Source organism: Thamnophis sirtalis, unplaced genomic scaffold, assembly GCF_051295495.1.
Source record: "Thamnophis sirtalis isolate CommonGarterSnake01/CBP01778 unplaced genomic scaffold, rThaSir2_p1.2 scaffold_11, whole genome shotgun sequence".
NCBI lineage: Eukaryota > Metazoa > Chordata > Lepidosauria > Squamata > Natricidae > Thamnophis > Thamnophis sirtalis.
In genome coordinates this window covers 64,102,277-64,120,917 of record NW_028261391.1, presented here as the reverse complement: position 1 = coordinate 64,120,917, position 18,641 = coordinate 64,102,277, and the positions used below count along the sequence as shown (strand labels likewise).

Below are 18,641 nucleotides of genomic sequence, written 5' to 3'. Positions count from 1 at the left end.
GAAACCAGAAATCTTTTGAAAATGGCTTTGATAGCTTGGAAATCAAATACCCATATATACTCGAGTATAGGCCGGCCCGAATATAAGCCGAGGCACCTAATTTTACCACAAAAAACTGGAAAAGTTATTGACTCGAGTATAAGCCTAGGGTGGGAAATGCAGCAGCTACCGGTAAATTTCAAAAATAAAAATAGATTTTTTTTACCGGTGTATTCAATGAAATACTTCACTCACCTCATGATGCTGATGTCCCGCTGTGATGATAGCAATAGCAATAGTAGTAGACTTATATACCGCTTCATAGGCCTTTCAGGCCTCTCTAAGCGGTTTACAGAGAGTCAGCATATTGCCCCCAACAATCTGGGTCCTCATTTTACCCACCTCGGAAGGATGGAAGGCTGAGTCAACCCTGAGCCGGTGAGATTTGAACCGCTGACCTGCTGATCTAGCAGTAGCCTGCAGTGCTGCATTTAACCACTGCGCCACCTTGGCTCTTTTGTCCCGTGCAGCCGCGGGAGCGATGTCCCGCCTCCTATGACACACGGCACAGTGATTCCTATCATTGGATCACTGTACCAGAGGAGGTGGGACATCGCTATGTGGCTGCTTGCCATAAAAAGGAGGAGGTGGGACATTGTTGCAGAGCGGCAGGAGGGGGAGGAAGGGAAATCGTAAGACAGCCCTGCATTACATTAGAACGTGAGGAGGGGGGATGGAGTGGTGCGCGCTGCACGGCAAACTGACACAGAGGGAGGGGAAACTCACAGGGGCGCCGGGCCATTCACGAGTGTCACCCAGCGGCATGGTCCCGCCCCTTTTTCTCCTCCATTTCGGGCAAATTTTTCACTGACTCGAGTATAAGCCGAGGCGGCTTTTTTCAGCCCAAAAAGTGGGCTGAAAAACTCGGCTTATACTTGAGTATATACGGTAAATGTGTCTCTAAGAGATGGTAAGGAAACCATTGTCTTTTACTGTCAACCTGATATCTTGTGGTTGCAGTTCAATTGACAAGAATGAAGCTTAAACAAAGAGGATACATCTAACTCCCTCAAGTCATGTTTTGGAATTTCAAGATAACTAAATTGCATGTAGTTGCAAAGCAGAAGCCTAAAAAGAAGGCTGAGTTTTTGTTTTGTTTTAATGCTTCAAGTAGAAAACATTTTGGAAGACTTTCTTAGAATGCTTACATTATCCAAGAGTAAGCACAATAAAATTGCTTGTAAATTACAAGAAATATCGTGAAGGTTTTAACTTTATTGTTCTCCAATATGAAAGAACAGAAAACAACCTTAAGTATTTTTCCATATTTGTTTGAAGTAAAAAAGGAAAAGGACCTATTTTATGAATTTAGAAACAATGTTTAGAATGTTTAGAATGTTTATTTTATTTATATGCCGCCCTTTTCCCCCGAAGGGGACTCAGGGCGGCTCACAACTCAAACCAGGGAAGGGGTGATACAGACAAAATTAAAAACGACACAAAACAATGCATAATTTAAAACACACGACAGTCATACCATTCGAGACGGGGGCAACGGTTCTTTAGCCCCAGGCCTGTCGGAACAGCCAGGTTTTAAGGGCTTTGCGGAAGGCCTGGAGGGTGGTGAGGGTTCGAATCTCCACGGGGAGTTCGTTCCAGAGGGTCGGAGCAGCCACAGAGAAGGCTCTTCTCCAGGTAGTTGCCAGTCGACACTGGCCGGCAGATGGAATTTGGAGGAGGCCTAATCTGTGGGATCTAATCGGTCTAGTGGAGGTAATTGGCAGCAGGCGGACAAGTGTCAGATATGACAGCAGTACAAGTTTATACATACTGTGTACAAGTTTTGGTGCGAAGATACTAAGGTCAGGTAACCAATTTTACTCCTATCCTGTGCAAGCTCATTCATGAAGATTTTCGAAGACATTAAACCAAAATGCAGATTACTTACTTCAGTTAACAAACCAAGGAATTGGAACACATGCCAAGATCTTCAATGAAAAGTTGGCACAGGATAGGAGGTAAGAACGTTCACCCCATACTCAGCTTCACGACTTCAGAAAACATGGATTATGAAAGGTCAGATGTTCATCCTAAGTGGGCCATTTTATTATCTAGTTATCACCCCATCTGCTCACTTTCATGATTAGTTTTGGGATTTTTGCTCTGTTTTGTTCTGAGCCGAGGTGGCGCAGTGGTTAAATGCAGCACTGCAGGCTACTTCAGCTGACTGCAGTTCAGCAGTTTGGCTGTTCAAATCCCACTAGGCTCAAGGTTGACTCAGCCTTCCATCCTTCCGAGGTGGGTAAAACGAGGACCCGGATTGTTGTTGGGGGCAATATGCTGACTCTGTAAACCGCTTAGAGAGGGCTGAAAGCCCAATGAAGCGGTATATAAGTCTAACTATTGCTATTGCTATTTTGACTTCCAGTTGTCTTAATCTAATCATTAATCCAAAACTAGTAGGAGAATCTAAGAGTTTCATTCCTGAATTATACACATCTAAAGTGAACCTATATTAGATTGAAATTACTTAATTGCAGTCCACTTTATATGAAAAAAATTTAAATATTAGCAAACCGTCATGCACAAGAAGATGAGGCCTCAGATTGCGCTCCTTCAGAATCCGACATACTGCGGGTGCCGGAGCAGTGACTTCATTTACCGTGATGTCAAAACCCAAATGCTGCAACTTTTTCACAAATTTCTCCCGCGTAGCTTGAGTTTCATTAGTGCAAAACCGCAGCTTTAGACCAGATGCCTTGATCCTGTGACAGTAAAATGGTATATTATTAAGCTAATTAGTTATACAGCATGTAGGATTTAAAGGAATATTTCTGTCAAAGCTTATAGTTAAGTACATGTTAAAAAGAATTACATGAAATGTAAATCACAATACCATGAGTAATTTACATTTATGTTTTATAATTATAACACAAGCTTAGCATATTTATAATAAAATATATGCGCTGGTTGTCTGTCACCAATAGTTAGAATTCAAGAAAAAAAAATGTGTTTCCGTACAAACACTATGATTAATAATGCCATTTAAGTGGTGAGATGTCAAATTTCAACAACAAAACCAACCTCGTTAATTCCATTTACTTGTTTTTTTTCTAATAAATTAAATATTTTAATATGTTTACAGTTCGGAGACTCCAGTTCAAACATTACCATTAGTAATTCATTTCCTTTTTGAATTTCATTTTATTCTGCCCTCAGAAAAATGTGCAAATATGTACATTCTTTTCTGTATTACTGAAATTACTGCACATTTTAACCTGTTTTTTATTTTTTATTTTCATTTTTATTATTCCGTCTTCCTTTGTTGTAAGCCGCCCGGAGTCCTCCGGGATTGGGCGGCCTATAAATCGTACCAATAATAAATAAATAAATAAATAAACAAACAAACAAACAAACAAACAAACAAACAAACAAACAAACAAACATAAAGCAATATTCTGTTTTCCAGGACAGTATCATATTGCCAGATAGATATATAAATCCCAGATGCTGTCCATTTTCAATTTAGGAACGCCTTCCAGTTTGCCGTATATTCATACACACAGTTGCAATTTAGACAACAGTTACCCTAAAAGAGCTTGGTTGTCGAAGGCATGAAACAAAAATGGAAATCAAAATCCATATCCTGTTTTATCTTGTCTCATGCTTTTAATTTAATTTAATTTGCATTTCAACCATAACTCCCTTCATCGAAGCTGAATTTATCCAATGATTTAAAATTATAGAAGTTACGGTCTAATACACTGATGGCGAACCTTTTTTTTCCTCAGGTGCCGAAAGCGCGCATGCGCATGTGTTGACATCTATAATGCAATGCCCCCCACAGGTCCTGCCCCCTGCGCATGCATGTACTTCCCCTGCGCTCCCTCTGCCCCACACACATATGCATGTGATCCTCGTTTTGGTGTTAGGAGGCCTCCCTGAAGCATCCTGGAACAAAAATCGGGGGGTGGTGGGAGTGCGCTGAACCTCTCCACCCCCTATTTTTAGTTCCAGGGGCTTCCGGGAGGTCTGCTAGCACCAAAATTGGGGGTGGGAGCGCCGCACCCCCCCACCACTCCCCGTTTTAGTGCTAGCAGGCTTCCCTGAAGCCTCCTGGAGCCAGAAATGTGGTGAGCATCCCCCACACACATGTGCACACAACCCCCACCCCCACCCCACATGCATGCACTCACACATCCCACCATCCCCACACATGTGTGCATTTCTCCCAGCAGAGACTTGAAAATCAGCTGGCTGCCAGGAGGCATCTGCACATGTGCAGTAGAGCTGACCTGGGTGATGGCTCGCATGCCAGCAGATGGCTCTGTGTGCCACCTGTGGAATGCATGCCATAGGTTTGCCATCACGGGTCTAATACATCTGGATACTATTCCTGCCTTATTTCTTTGAAATAATTTTAAATATATATTTGTGCTACTAGGGAATTTGTTTCAAAGAAGCACTGCATTAAGAAGTTTTCTACCCTTATTTTTTCTTTAAAACTAAGATATGTTAAGTATATTGATATGGAAGCATAAATACCATCAACATAGAATGGAGTTTGCTCAGAAGCTGAAATACTCCAAGTGAATGAGAGGAAGAGTGGGAAACAGAGGAGAAAGATAGGAAGAGAGGGATAGAAGAGAGAGTAAGGGGGGAAGATGAGGAGGATAAGGAGGAGTGGAATGAAGAGAGAGGAGAAGGAGAAAGGAAGGGGAAGTAGAGTAGGAAAGGATGATGGAGGGAAGAAAGGAGGTAGGAGAGAGGTAGAAGAAAGAGGTGTATGGAGAGCAGAAGAGCTAATAATGGGTTTTTATCTTTCTGGGCGTTGATGGCAAGAGGAATTGATGTAATTACTACTTAATACAATAGGATATTGGCTATGTAATAGTATACATGTGATTGTATGTTATGAAAGTGGAAAATAAAAAAAGTATATATTTTTTTAAAAAAAGAAGTTTTCTACCCAAGACAGCAAATTATCAGGGTAATTCAACCAGTAGAGACATACCATCTGAGAAGATTGGATTCGGCCCACATTTTTTTTGTGCTCACTTAAGTATAAAAAATAATCAGGCAATCATAGAATCCAGGCAAAGTTTCACATGCAGTAATTTTTTTCGATATATGAAAATATAACTGAGGTTTGCGAAGTACTTTGAACTGCATATAATTCCACTTAGCATATTTGTTTTGTTTTTGAGTATGTGTGAGGCTGGGCGTGTGTATGTTGATTATGCTTATATTCCAGTTTACCCTATATTTGGAATAACAGATGTGAAGTCCTGTCATCTTAACTGTTGCTCCAATTGTTCATTGTTCTGAGAAGGTCACATCATAATTCATTAACAATAATTATTCCCTAGGTACACGTTATCCTTCTTTATCCAATGGCTTCATTAGCTCATGACTAATTCTCACATTCGTTGCTCCAATCACTGAAGATATATTTATAATATACAAGTGGATGCTATTAGTTATAATATATTAACTGCCTAATTTAAAATAGAATAGCTATCTTTATGAAGGGCAATTAACCACTAACTGTAATTGATAATTCACATACCTGTGATTAGGAAAGGCAAATAATACAAAAAGAAGAAACCAGATGACATCTTTCAGTATTTTAAATAACCATGAACTGTTTTTTTCTACAGTGAAGCTACATTTTTAAAGAAGTACTTGGGGAGGGTTGATTTGATAAGTATCACAAATAGTATAAAATGATAACCACAAATGTTTTTTTAATGCACATTTTGATTTATTTGATAGGGTGTGTGTTGTGACTCAGCAGACGTCTTCTGTGAGTCTTTTCGGGATGCAAGATTGACAATGCAGCTGGGGGCTCCTTAGTGGCGTATTCTGGTGATAAAAGGACGGATGGTGCCACGCCCTGGTTGCAGGAGTCAACGTTCATTCGTTCGTTCAGGATTCATCAGTCATGGTTTGTGAGAGACACTTGGAGAAGTGCATTGCTTTGTAAGAGTTTTTGTTTGGTATTCTGTTATCTCGTCAGAGACTTTATTTATGTTTATTTTTGGGCTTGCAGCCAGTCTGAGCCGAGAACTGATAAAGTGAGTTCCTTTTAAGTTGTCTGCCTGTTGTCTGTTAATGAGCGGAGAAGGGGGGACAGAACAGGTGTGTATCATCATTTTATTCTCAGAAGACATGGTGAAGTATATTGGGCCCTAAGTTCCCTGGGAAGTAAAAATACAATCCAAATAAACTAAATAATGTTTTCCCCATTCAAAAGGAGGAACAAGAGCCGAGGTGGCGCAGTGGATAGGGTGCAGTATTGCAGGCCACTTCAACTGACTGTTATCTGCAGTTCAGCGGTTCTAATCTCACCGGCTCAAGGTTGACTCAGCCTTCCATCCTTCCGAGGTGGGTGAAATGAGGACCCAGACTGTGGGGGCGATATGCTGACTCTGTAAACCGCTTAGAGAGGGCTGAAAGCCCTATGAAGCAGTATATAAGTCTAACTGCTATTGCTAACATCATTCTGTATAACTAATTAATGCTGCCTATGACTGCCTTGCCCCTTCTGGGAGGAGAGGAGATGGCACTGCCCTAGAATGATGTTTTATATCAAGACAAGTAAGGTTGAAAATTGCGAGTTGAATCCCACCAAACCTTTGGTTCACATATAGTCTGTTCAATGTCATTTCTATTTTTACATGCATACTTAAGCTTTCAATATACTTTTTTCATCTCAGGCTGTTTTGCATTATTCAGGACCTCTTGCCCAGTGGTGGGATTCAAATAATTTAACAACCGGTTCTCTGCCCTAATGATTTCTTCCAACAACCAGTTCACCAAACTGCTCGGAAAGTTAACAACCGGTTCTCCAGAAATGGTGCAAACTGGCTGAATCCCACCACTGCCCTTGCCCCTTTTTAATCTTTTGCCAAACTAGGAATGAACCGACGAAAAAGCAATCCAGGACTCAATCAAGAACATCCGTTATAAGGATACTCCTTCCTGTTATTGTTTTAGTTGAGCCGCGGTGGTTAAATGGTTAGAATCGAGTATTGCAGGCTGACTCTGCCCGCAGCCAGGAGTTTAATCCTGATTGGTTCAATGTTAACTAGTTTTCCATCTTCCCGAGATCTGTAAAATGAAGACCCAGATTGTTGGGGGCAATATGCTGACTCTGTTAATCCTTTAGTGAATGCTGTAAAGCATTATGAAATGGTATATAAGTCTAAGTCTAGAGCCGAGGTGGCGCAGTGGTTAGGGGGCAGTACTGCAGGCCACTTTAGCTGACTGTGATCTGCAGTTCAGCGGTTCAAATCTCACCGGCTCAAGGTCGACTCAGCCTTCCATCCTTCCGAGGTGGGTGAAATGAGGACCCGGACTGTGGGGGCAAGTTGCTGACTCAATTTGCTAAAAAAATTGTAAACCGCTTAGAGAGGGCTGAAAGCCCTATGAAGTAGTATATAAGTCTAATAAATAAATACATAAATAAGTGCCATTACTGTTGCTATTAAGACCAAAGATGTGCATAGGCTAGGGTCACATATCATGATAATCTATAATTATTATTTTTTTAGTCGATTTAGTGAACTTACTCTCAGTGCACACACACACACAATGTTTTATTCTTCATGTGTTCTGAAAGTAGCCAACTGTTGCTTATTTAAGCAAATTATGGCAACACAAACTATGACTTAATATTTGCCGAGGTGGCGCAGTGGTTAAATGCAGCACTGCAGGCTATTTCAGCTGACTGCAGTTCGGCTGTTCAAATCTCACCGGCTCAGGGTTGACTCAGCCTTCCATCCTTCCGAGGTGGGTAAAATGAGGACCCGGATTGTTGTTGGGGGCAATATGCTGACTCTGTAAACCGCTTAGAGAGGGCTGAAAGCCCTATGAAGCGGTATATAAGTCTAACTGCTATTGCTATTGCTATTGCTCAGCTACAGGGAAATAAAGGCAAATGAAATAAACACAATTTGGCATGCTAATATGAACACAAGCTCTGATGTTCAGTCTCCAAATTTCCAAATAAATTCACCTTAGCTGTTAAGTCTAAACCTTTTTCATCCTTCTTTGGCAAAGGAGCCACAAGCAGCAATTTAGAAAGCCGCAGTGCTTTAACATGATCCTTTGCTATCTCTCTTCCCCATCTGCCAATTTTTGTCACAACCTTTATGTCAGGCAGCCCGAGAGGGCAAAAACAGGGTTCATATTTAACATGCCCGTAAGCTGACCCCCCCAAAACGTTGGCAAGGGCGGTTGGCTAAGACTGTACAAGGTCACAGAGGATGTCCAATAATTGTCCTAACACTTTACCTGTTATGGTACAATAATGAGAGTTTTTTTTTTTTCATTATTTTCGGGTGAATGAACCTGGCAGATGCTGACAGCCAGCAGATGTGTAAAGTTCGAGGTGATTTGTAAGGGACCAGCTCATCTGACGCACAGTAATTGCATTGTGGGACACTGTCACTCAAATTCTTGTCCTGTTCTGTCAGAATGAGGTAAAGGTCAGTTCAAAGAACTGGTTTAAGATCAGAGACAGCTTCTCGCTGAAATTTAAAATATTTTCATACATCTCCTTCACGCCCGACCCAAAACATTAAGGAAATCAAAACCAGGGGCCCCTCTTGCTGCTGAAAATTGTGCTTGGGGGAAAAAAATGAGTGATGTGCAATAGCTTTATTTATTGTTTTCAATGTTGCTTGCAAATGTTTTGCTTTTTAACTAATCTCTCGATTTACTCTCTGAACAGAGACACTTCCATTTCCTTCTTGATAATCTACCTTTTCCCTAAGGATATTCTAAGATACTGGGATTACGAAGCAGACTTTCAAATGGAGAGGCACCTTCGGTTTTTAAAAAAAATCTCACTATCCCCACTTTCCATTTATTTGCTTATTTTTAAAAATGTTATCCTACGTGCATATGCATTACTCAAAGTCCAATATTCCCTCTCAGATGCTAATAGCTTGCATGTGACAGACATTCAGAGAAACCCAGCACTCCGGAATCCCTTATTAATACATAAAAAACAGGAAAAGAGAGAGGGAGGGAAGGAGGGAGGGAGAGAGAGAGAGGGAGAGAGAGGGGGGGAGAGAGAGAGAGAGAGAGAGAGAGAGAGAGAGAGAGAGAGAGAGAGAGAGAGAGAGAGAGAGAGAGAGAGAGAGAGAGAGAGAGAGAGAGAGAGAATGGCTTTTTCGGATTAAGATTTTGTGGGTTAACTTCCCAATTGATATGGAATTAGTGGCATCCTGAATCACTCAAAAATTCTGATAATTGAAGAATGTACTTTTTGTGCGGATACCCTACTTTAAATATAGAAATGGAAACCAAATCCGCTAGCTTCCCAAGCTTGAGCTGGATGCAAACTGTAGTAGTAATAATTACTACACAGTGCAACATAGCATAGCGTACAGTATAAGTATTACTGTATAAAGATTTCTGAAAGTTTACAGTGTATGGAAATGTTTTCTGAATAGCAAGAGCAATAGCAGTTAGACTTATATACCGCTTCATAGGGCTTTTCAGCCCTCTCTAAGCGGTTTACAGAGTCAGCATATCACCCCCACAGTTTGGGTCCTTATTTCACCCACCTCGGAAGGATGGAAGGCTTAGTCAACCTTGAGCCGGTGAGATCTGAACCGCTGAACTGCAGATAACAGTCAGCTGAAGTGGCCTGCAGTACTGCACCCTAACCACTGCGCCACCTCGGCTCTTCTGAAGTTTTGACCTCCCAGGAGATTTTATTAGTTTTTTTTTTTTTTAAAGTGTAGCAAACTTAAAAAGTACATTCTTCAATTATCAGAATTTTTGAGTGATTCAGGATGCTACTAATTCCATATAAATTGGGAAGTTAACCCACAAAATGTTAATCCGAAAAAGCCATTCTCTCTCTCTCTCCCCCCTCCCTCCCTCTTTCCCTTCCTGTTTTTTATATATTAATCTTGATTATGCAGTCATCATCTGAGTCCCTCTAGAATGATGTCACTAAACAACACACACATTTACAAAAGCAGCCAGAAAAAGATAAGCCAGAGTTTGGGTATAGCTGTGACAATATAAGCAAATAACTTATTTATCATTTTCACATCTGAAGCATGCAAATGAAACCAACCATATTTGATTTGGTCATTTTGCTTTTACACCAGCTGAAAATGTGTGTGTGTTTTTTTTTTTTCAATTGAATCTCTGCTGCAGCTTCAGGAGATGTTCCACATTTTTTCATGGCCATGTTTCAGATATGTTATGATTTTATCTCGTTTATAATTTTATAAGGTTTTATGCTTCAAATCTTTCTTGTACCTCCGTGTTGAAATTGTTATTTACGTATTTACTAAATCTACTTGTTTAAAAGTAGGTCTAAATAAAATAAGCAAATATCATGAATTGCTGCCATGAAAGACAGCAAAATCCTGCCAGGTGAAAATCGGTTCACCGACAAATGCGCGCTCGACAAAAGGGCGCCGACGAAACCGCAGTTAGAAAACCGCGAGGTCAAAATCGCGCCGACGAATGCGCGGAGAAGCACGCCGACAACAGCGTGCCGACAAAAGCGCACCTTCAACAAACAAGTAATAACAACCTAATAAACCTAACCCTAACCCCAATCCTAACCCCAAACCTAACCCTGAACCTAACCCTAACCCTTACCTTAACTTAACTCACGCTTTTGTGGGCGTGGTTTTGTCGGCGTGTTATTGTGGGCACGTTTATGATGTCACGGTGTTCTCGCCACAGTTTTGTCGGCGTGCTTTTGTCATGCGCGCATTTGTCGGGTCACGGTGAAAAACCAATACGTCAGGGAGTATAATACTCTGCTAAAGATAGATGCTTCTCTTGTAGTAACAATAGTCTTCTGTTGATGTGCCAGCCAAATATGAGAAAATCAGATGCAAGTGAAATACATTTGGAGATCAGTGGAATGAGAGTTCCACGCTCAAGGGGCTGATTCTAATTCCCATTACATCCATGACATTCTGAAGTGGCATCTATGCATGCCCCAATTTTTTAATTTTTAACTTTAATAAGATTGCTGAAACTGTACAAATGTTCAGCATCCGGTGAGAGATTTTCCAGGATAATAATGTTAAAATCTCATGAACTGGTGAGATCTGGAGCAATTGAAAAAAAAAAGGGGGGGGATGCTTGCATCATTGCACAATGAGTGCATCATCATTATCACCAATTCCCCACATCCACAATGAAAGAAAGGAACCTGAAAACGGTAATAGTACAGGTAGTCCTCGACTTACAACAGTGTTCAACGTTACAACAGCACTGAAAAAAGTGGCCATTTTTCACACTTACGACGGTTGCAACATTCCCACGGTCATGAGATCACCTTCTGCAACATTCTGACAAGCAAAGTCAATGGGAAGACCAGGTTCAGTTAACAACCGTGTCACTAACTTAATAACTGCATTGAATCATTTAACGACGACGGCAAGAAAGGTCATAAAATGGGACAAAATTCATTTAACAAATATCTCACTTAGCAATAGAAATTTTGGGCTCAAGTATGCTCGTAAGTCGAGGATTGCCTGTATTATAACAAGAAAGGAATAACACTTTCACCATCCCTGCCTTGGAAACTGGATTGTTAGTATAATAAGAAAGGATGTCAGACTAATTAGGCCTTTAATCTGGACCAATATTTGTGGTTTATAAGACCTTACAGGCTCTCCGAATGCCTTCTAAAGTGGCCACCAAATTGTAGTTATTAGATTGCCAATTATTTCCCAATTACCAATGTATAATTGGTGACAGAAGGGAAAAATTAAATACATAGGGGCACAATTATATTAACACCATAATTCATTTGATTTTTAATTACATTTTAACGAAATTAAATCAAATTTTGTTTTTATCCTAGCCTCATGATTATGAGATTACCCAATTCTCCCGGGAAACCATTAGCCCAAAACAATGTGCGCACCCTTCATTTAAAGTGTGTGTTGTGTTACTAAAGTAGACCCAAAAAACTAGTCAACAGAAAATATTACAGATGAAAATTAATATATTTTAAATATTATATTCTAGCTTTTCATGCTTGTGCAAAGCTGACATCTAAACATCCAGCATGTTTGTTTAGAAATCAAAAATAATCAACTACCCTCTTAGGAAGAAGCCAATTACAGCATGAGGTAGAAACTAATTCTACAAGTAGTTTATATTAACAAGTGTAGCCTCGGGCAACTGGAAAACTCACAGATAAATTTTGACAAGGATACACAAATTGTTCCTTTGATCCTATTATTTTCTAATTTAAAGCATGAAAATAGTTGCCCAGTTGCTTAGCAATAGCAATAGCAATAGCAGTAGACTTATATACCGCTTCATAGGCCTTTCAGGCCTCTCTAAGCGGTTTACAGAGAGTCAGCATATTGCCCCCAACAATCTGGGTCCTCATTTTACCCACCTCGGAAGGATGGAAGGCTGAGTCAACCCTGAGCCGGTGAGATTTGAACCGCTGACCTGCTGATCTAGCAGTAGCCTGCAGTGCTGCATTTAACCACTGCGCCACCTTGGCGCTTAGTTTTATTAGGGATTATTATCTGTGAATAATGCTGAAAAAATCACCAACTAGCCCCCTGATCTTTGAATGTCCAGCATAGTTATGAGGATTTAGCTGTACATTTTATGAAAAAGCTTATTTTTGCAGTCACACAACTTAGAAAGTCTTCCCTTGTTTTTCTCTATGAACCTTGACAGTTGAGTTATTATTTTGTGTTAGCAGCCCAGGAAATGAATTTGTCATTTACTACTATTATGAGCTGCCTTAATCACATTTTTATGGATAATATAATCCAGTAATCGTATTACACTGGCCTTTGTTTCATACTGATGGATTGCTGTTTGCCTTTGAAGTCGCTAATTATAATCTATAAAAGCCAGTTGAATTCAATACAACACTTCCACTGTGAAATCATTATTACACTTTGTATATAAAGAGCATCTGTTGGTAAACAATTAACTAGGGACTAACAGAAAAAGAAGCAATTCTTTGCCCCATTTTAATCATCACTTAGCTAATGCCTTCCAACAAAAAATAGAGAAAGATTCAATCAACTGTAGTTCTTTTCAGAGATTATCACAATTAAACAATCCATGATGAAGGTTTTCTGTGTTTATTCCTTTTGGAACAATATCACCAATTTGCTTCAAGAGTTGTCTTCTTTAAAGTCCTTCAGGGATTAGGATATGAGTATCTTCAAGATCATCTATTCCAGTGATGGTGAACCTTTTTTGCCATTGCGTGCCAAAAGTGGGGGGAGCGCGGGGAGGCTCGTGTATGCCCACACCCAGAATTCTATGGGCCCTCCCCTCACGTACGTGTGCATGACCCCTCCCCACACTTTTGCCACGTAATGGCACGGTGGACCCATTTTTCGGCCTCCTCTTTCTAGGAGTTTGGAGGGGGAGAAAAAGGCCTTTCTCACCACCACCACACGGAGGCCGAAACCGGACCATTTGCTGACTTCCGGTCAGACCGGAAGGCCCATTTTTTGCTGTCTCCAGACTCCAGAGGCTTTTTAGGACCCCGTGGAGGGTGAAAACAGACTTCCCTGCACGCAGGGAGGCTCTCCGGAGGCCAGAAATTGCTCATTTCCTGACTTCCAGGTTGCCCACTGGGCCGTTTTTCTCCCTCCAGAGGCTTCAGGAGGCTTCCCTGAAGCCCCCAGAGAGAGAAAAACAGCGCAATGCACAAACTGGAAGTTCAGGAAGTTCAGGAAAGCCTACGGAGGGGAAAAACAACCAAAAATCAGCTGGCCACCATGTGCATGCGCGCTGGAGCTGACAGGGCAACGCCTCACGTGCCCTCAGAAACTGAGAAAACTCAGAAGGAGGAGCCAAATTGCGATGTCACAACGTGCGGTCTCAATACTCCGAGACCGCCCTTGACGCTTTTGCCACTGGACAGTCCATTGAGACCTAAACCGTCCCATAGAGACAGTGATCAGGAAGACAAAGCCTTGTTGGTCTCAGGGACATCGCAAAGTCCCTGATTGACCCAAGGGAAGCGCTTCAAGCCGGCGGTAAACAGGCAGCCCCCAGGCTGATGAAATCGGGACACTCCGGAAGGAAGGAAATGAAAAGAGAAAGTGAGTCCATCTGGTGAGGTATTTTTTCTATTTTGCGAAAAACTGCCCAAAGGAATTTTTCTTTAAAGCCAAATTAGATCCCTAAGCAAAAGAACTGAGTGGCGAAATTAACCCTAATTGGAATGCTGTGGAAAGCTTTTTTTTTCTTTGTAACTATTCTTTGTGGATTGAAGTGCTCGCAACGTTTCTCATTTCTCCTCTTAAAGTGAATGGATTGATTTTTTTTTCTTCTGCTTTTTGTTGCTTTATTTTTTGACTTCTGGATTAAAACCTTCCTTCTTATTTTAACAATTCTTCCTATTACTTGTTATTAAATTTCACTAAAAGAAATCTAAAGAACTTTGTTTCCTTTAAGCCAGAGATAAATATTAGAAAGTGAAAAGTAGCACACTGCCACTCAGAGGTCAAAGGCTGGGGTTTTTGAAACAACGTATCTCTTTCCTTTCCTTTTTTGACTTCACTGACTTTGTAGCTGAAGGGTTTGAAACTTGTTCACAGAAACTGATAAAGAGCCAAGGGCATGAAGTGTTTTCACAGGTGCCTTTGAGAACTATTTTGGCAGGGGAAAGAAAGTGGGGGGGGGGAACAGAACCCTTCTCCTTTGAAGAGCATAAAATAACTTGTGTTCAAGTCAATCTAAAATAAAAAATAAAAGATGCCTGGAAGACTAGGGTGGCAGTGGCTATTGGGTTTTTTTTTCTTTCTTTCTTCTGTTTTGGTAACATGGATCAATATTGAGATGAGGAAACCTTAAAATTCCTAAATATCTTGGCTGGAATTCAAAATCTATTGGAAGGATATGGGAGAATTGAGAAGAAGTTGGAAAGACTAGTCTTTCTCACAGCAAAAGATGATGGGGTTGGAGCCCCAAAAATTAAAGGGGAGAATGAAGATATAGAAGATAAATATAAGGCAATAGATGAATTTATTAATGGAGCAAATGTGGGTGAAAGTGGAAAGAAGGGAATATGGAAAAGGGAATTCTATGAATTGGAGCTCTACCCCAAATTCCAGGACACAGAAGAAAAAAAAAGTGATGATGATAGGCATAAGAAGAGAAATTTTTTCAGAAGCAAGATTGACAACCAAAGACAAGTTAATTTTAGTAGCAACTGATGGGCAACGAGATTATCTGAGAGACCCTTCAAGCAACAAAGTGCGGAGAGAAGTCTATAAAAACCTTATAAAGGAGATAAAAAGAAGACTGACACCACAATTGGCAAGAGAGATACGACTGTTTTGTTCCTGGAAAGATGCAGGTTGACAATGAAAGTTGATAATAAAAAATCAGTTGATTTTAGTGATTAATAAGTAGGAATTTTGTAACTCTTAGATTGTTTTAGATTGTTATCAAATGTTTATTCGCTAACAATTAATTAACTATAATAACAATAATGAAATGATAATGGATATAGCTTAATGATATATACATGTATTGGCAATCTAGTAAAAGAAATTGGGACATAAATTGCAAATTGTGACTTGGGAAAAAGACCTATAAAATTTTTTTAACACATTTTTATTTAGATCTTGTTATACAGGTGTAAGGTTTTTTTTTGGGGGGGGGGGTTTCTGATGAGAGGAGAGGGGACATAAATAGTAAATGATTTTTAGCCAATTATAATAACAATGGACATTGTTTAACAATATATACATGCTATGGTATTGGCAAAAGTAACTTGGATATAAATTCTAAACAGTGAGTTGGGGGGAAAGGGGGGGAAGTTTAGAAACTTTATTAATTGACTTTTACTTAAAAGATGCTATAAAGGTGTAATGTTATTGGAGGATTTTTTGAAATAGCTAATGAATGCCATTATGTGGTTGTGTCTTTAAGTATGAATGATTTGAGGTAAAAGCGTGTTCAAACAATTGTACTCAAATGAGAATTGTGGTACATTGATTGTAAGATATACAAAGATTTTTGACTTAAAGTGCATAATCTAATATGAACTATAAGTAATGACTGTGGAAGAAATGCACGAAAGTTATCTGTAACCAATCGACACGCTTTCTACAAGATGTAATGAAGGATGATTCTTTTTCTGCGTTTTTGTTCAATTAAAATAAAAGAAAATTTAAAAAAAAAGAAAAGAAACTGAGAAAACTACCAACAAAGTTCAATCCAAGAGAATCTACAGGGTTTTTTTTTAAAAAAAGGCCTAACATAAACATGTCAAATTAAAAGAGACATTGATCAAAATCAAAATCTGCTCATAGTCATCCTTTCTGTATCAAAGTTGGCACAGCTCATTCTCAAATGCCTGTAATAAACTTCCAATTTTGAGTTAATCTGCTGAACTCTTTTAAATATGCACCAAAAATATACTGCTCCTTTCCAATTCCCATTCATATCATGTCTAAATGAAAAGAACCTTGAAGACAATCCTTTCCCCCAAAACGAAGAATAGAATTACCATATTGACAGCAAATGCAAGGGGAACATGTGAGCTCTCGCCCTCCAATTTTAAAGAGAATTCTTTCAGAAGAAACATAGATTTCTTTCAGTAAATATAGCAATTACTATATTTGTTGTGCCCTGAACACAGAACTGGAACCCTGATCCTTTAGTCATATCCTATAACCTTTATTAGTTTTATGTAGAAAAGGGTCATGTTTTCCCCATCAGAAGCTATTGAGAACCCAACTATCTGTAGTCTCCAAATGATGATTTGAAGGATAGCGTGAAACATCTGTCTGGTATTTAAAAAAATCTTGCTTTTCTCAGAGCATTGTCAGATTCGGATGTGAATCCCTCCTGTCCAGGGTAGCATTTTGGACTTCTTTGAAGTGTTATCAATGGGCTAAGATTTTATCTGAACCACACAATCTTCCTAGTTCTTCTGATATGTGAACCCTAAGGCAGATTTCCTATCCGACTGTTTCCTTTCTACTTCACTAGGAAGACATCTGCTTGTAATTCAGTATTAATTCTACTCGAAGTCTTACCTACATTTCAACAATCCCCCAAGGTATTGTTTGTATGAGGAATGTACTACGGTTTACGGTTTGTTAGGATTTGTATGCCGCCCACTCTCGAGAGATTCAGGGCGGCTTACAGATAAAGGCAGGAAGGGGGAACATATAAAAATTAAAAGGAACAGACATTAAAATTTCACAACATTCATATAGCTTAGAATGGGGCTGGATAAATCAACAGCCCCAAGCCTGCCGGAACAGCCAGGTCTTAATCGCTTTGCGGAAGGCCGGAAGAGTAGTAAGGGTCCAGATCTCCACGGGGAGATCGTTCCATAGGGCCGGAGCAGCTACAGAGAAGGCCCTCCCCCGGGGAGTCGCCAGCCGACATTGACCGGCAGATGGAATCTGGAGGAGGCCTAGTCTGTGTGATCTTATAGGTCTCTGGGAGGTAAATGGCAGGAGGCGGTCTCTCAGGTAGCCAGGTCCGATACCATGTAGGGCTTTAAAAGTAACGACTAGCATCTTGAAACGTGTCCGGAGACCAATGGGAAGCCAGTGCAGCTCGCGGAGGATAGGTGTAACGTAGGTGTACCTTGGTACACCCACTATCGCTCGCGCGGCTGCATTCTGGACTAACTGAAGTCTTCGAACACTCTTCAAGGGCAGCCCCATGTAGAGCTATGTGACCTAGTCTGGCCACAGATGTAAAATATACGTAAGTATTCGGAAACAATTCTTAAAATTCTGAAATTTAAAGTGTGTTGACACAGATCTCTGAAACCACTGATTTCTATGGAAGGCCTTGTAACATGCAAAGTCCCTGATATTGGGGACAGGCATAGCAGAGTTACACAATACAGACTCTAGTTTTTCTATTAACTCAAGAAGGGGAAAATAATTGTATATGTAGGCATGATGACAGGATACAACCAACCAATTAAAATTATGTGCTCAACCACATTCAAACCACGCAAAAATTATAGCAATAGCACAGACTTATATACCACTTTGCAAAGGGTCAGAGCAACCACAGAGAAGGCCCTCCTCCGGGGAGCCGCCAGCCGACACTGTCTGGCTGACGGCATCTGAAGGAGGCCCACTCTGTGGGATCTCACTTATAGCCCTCTCTAAGCGGTTTACAGAGTCACATATTACCCCCAACAATTTGGGTCTTCATTTTACCCATCTTGGAAGGATGGAAACCTTGAGCCTGGTGAGATTTGAACTGCCAAATCCCAGACAGCCAGCAGTCAGCAGAAGTGTCCTGCAGTACTGCACTCTAACCACTGCGCCACCATGGCTCATAGTATAACTTACAGTAAGAAAAAGACAGGGAGCTGATGCATAGTTTAAAAAAAATAATATAACAATATTACAGGGATAGCTTGATTGATTATAATGCTGCCATAACTCAGATATATGTTTTTGTACCCAAGAGCTAATAGCTAATTTACCAATTACTGCAAGGACAACAAAGCACAAATAAGGATGATTAACTCTATCCCAATTGTGGAAGAACCGAGATGACTCTCTTGGCAGGTGTAATTGACAATTACTGTGATGCATTTTAAACAAAAGATCATACATAACTGTTTAATTGAGAGAACAGTGCCATTTTATGAGACTCCACAACAGGAATCATCCACAGGAAATTCT

General features: G+C 40.2%; 1 protein-coding gene across 3 annotated transcripts in view; it reads right to left on the bottom strand.

Moving 5' to 3' along the window:
• LHPP (phospholysine phosphohistidine inorganic pyrophosphate phosphatase) overlaps positions 1-18,641 on the bottom strand; it is a 170,824-nt gene that overhangs the window by 142,351 nt on the left and 9,832 nt on the right. For all 3 annotated transcript variants that reach the window (XM_087725949.1, XM_087725950.1, XM_087725951.1), the window contains exon 2: positions 2,557-2,744. In XM_087725949.1, coding sequence (XP_087582075.1) covers positions 2,557-2,744 — 188 coding nt within the window. The remainder of the gene's footprint in view (positions 1-2,556; positions 2,745-18,641) is intronic.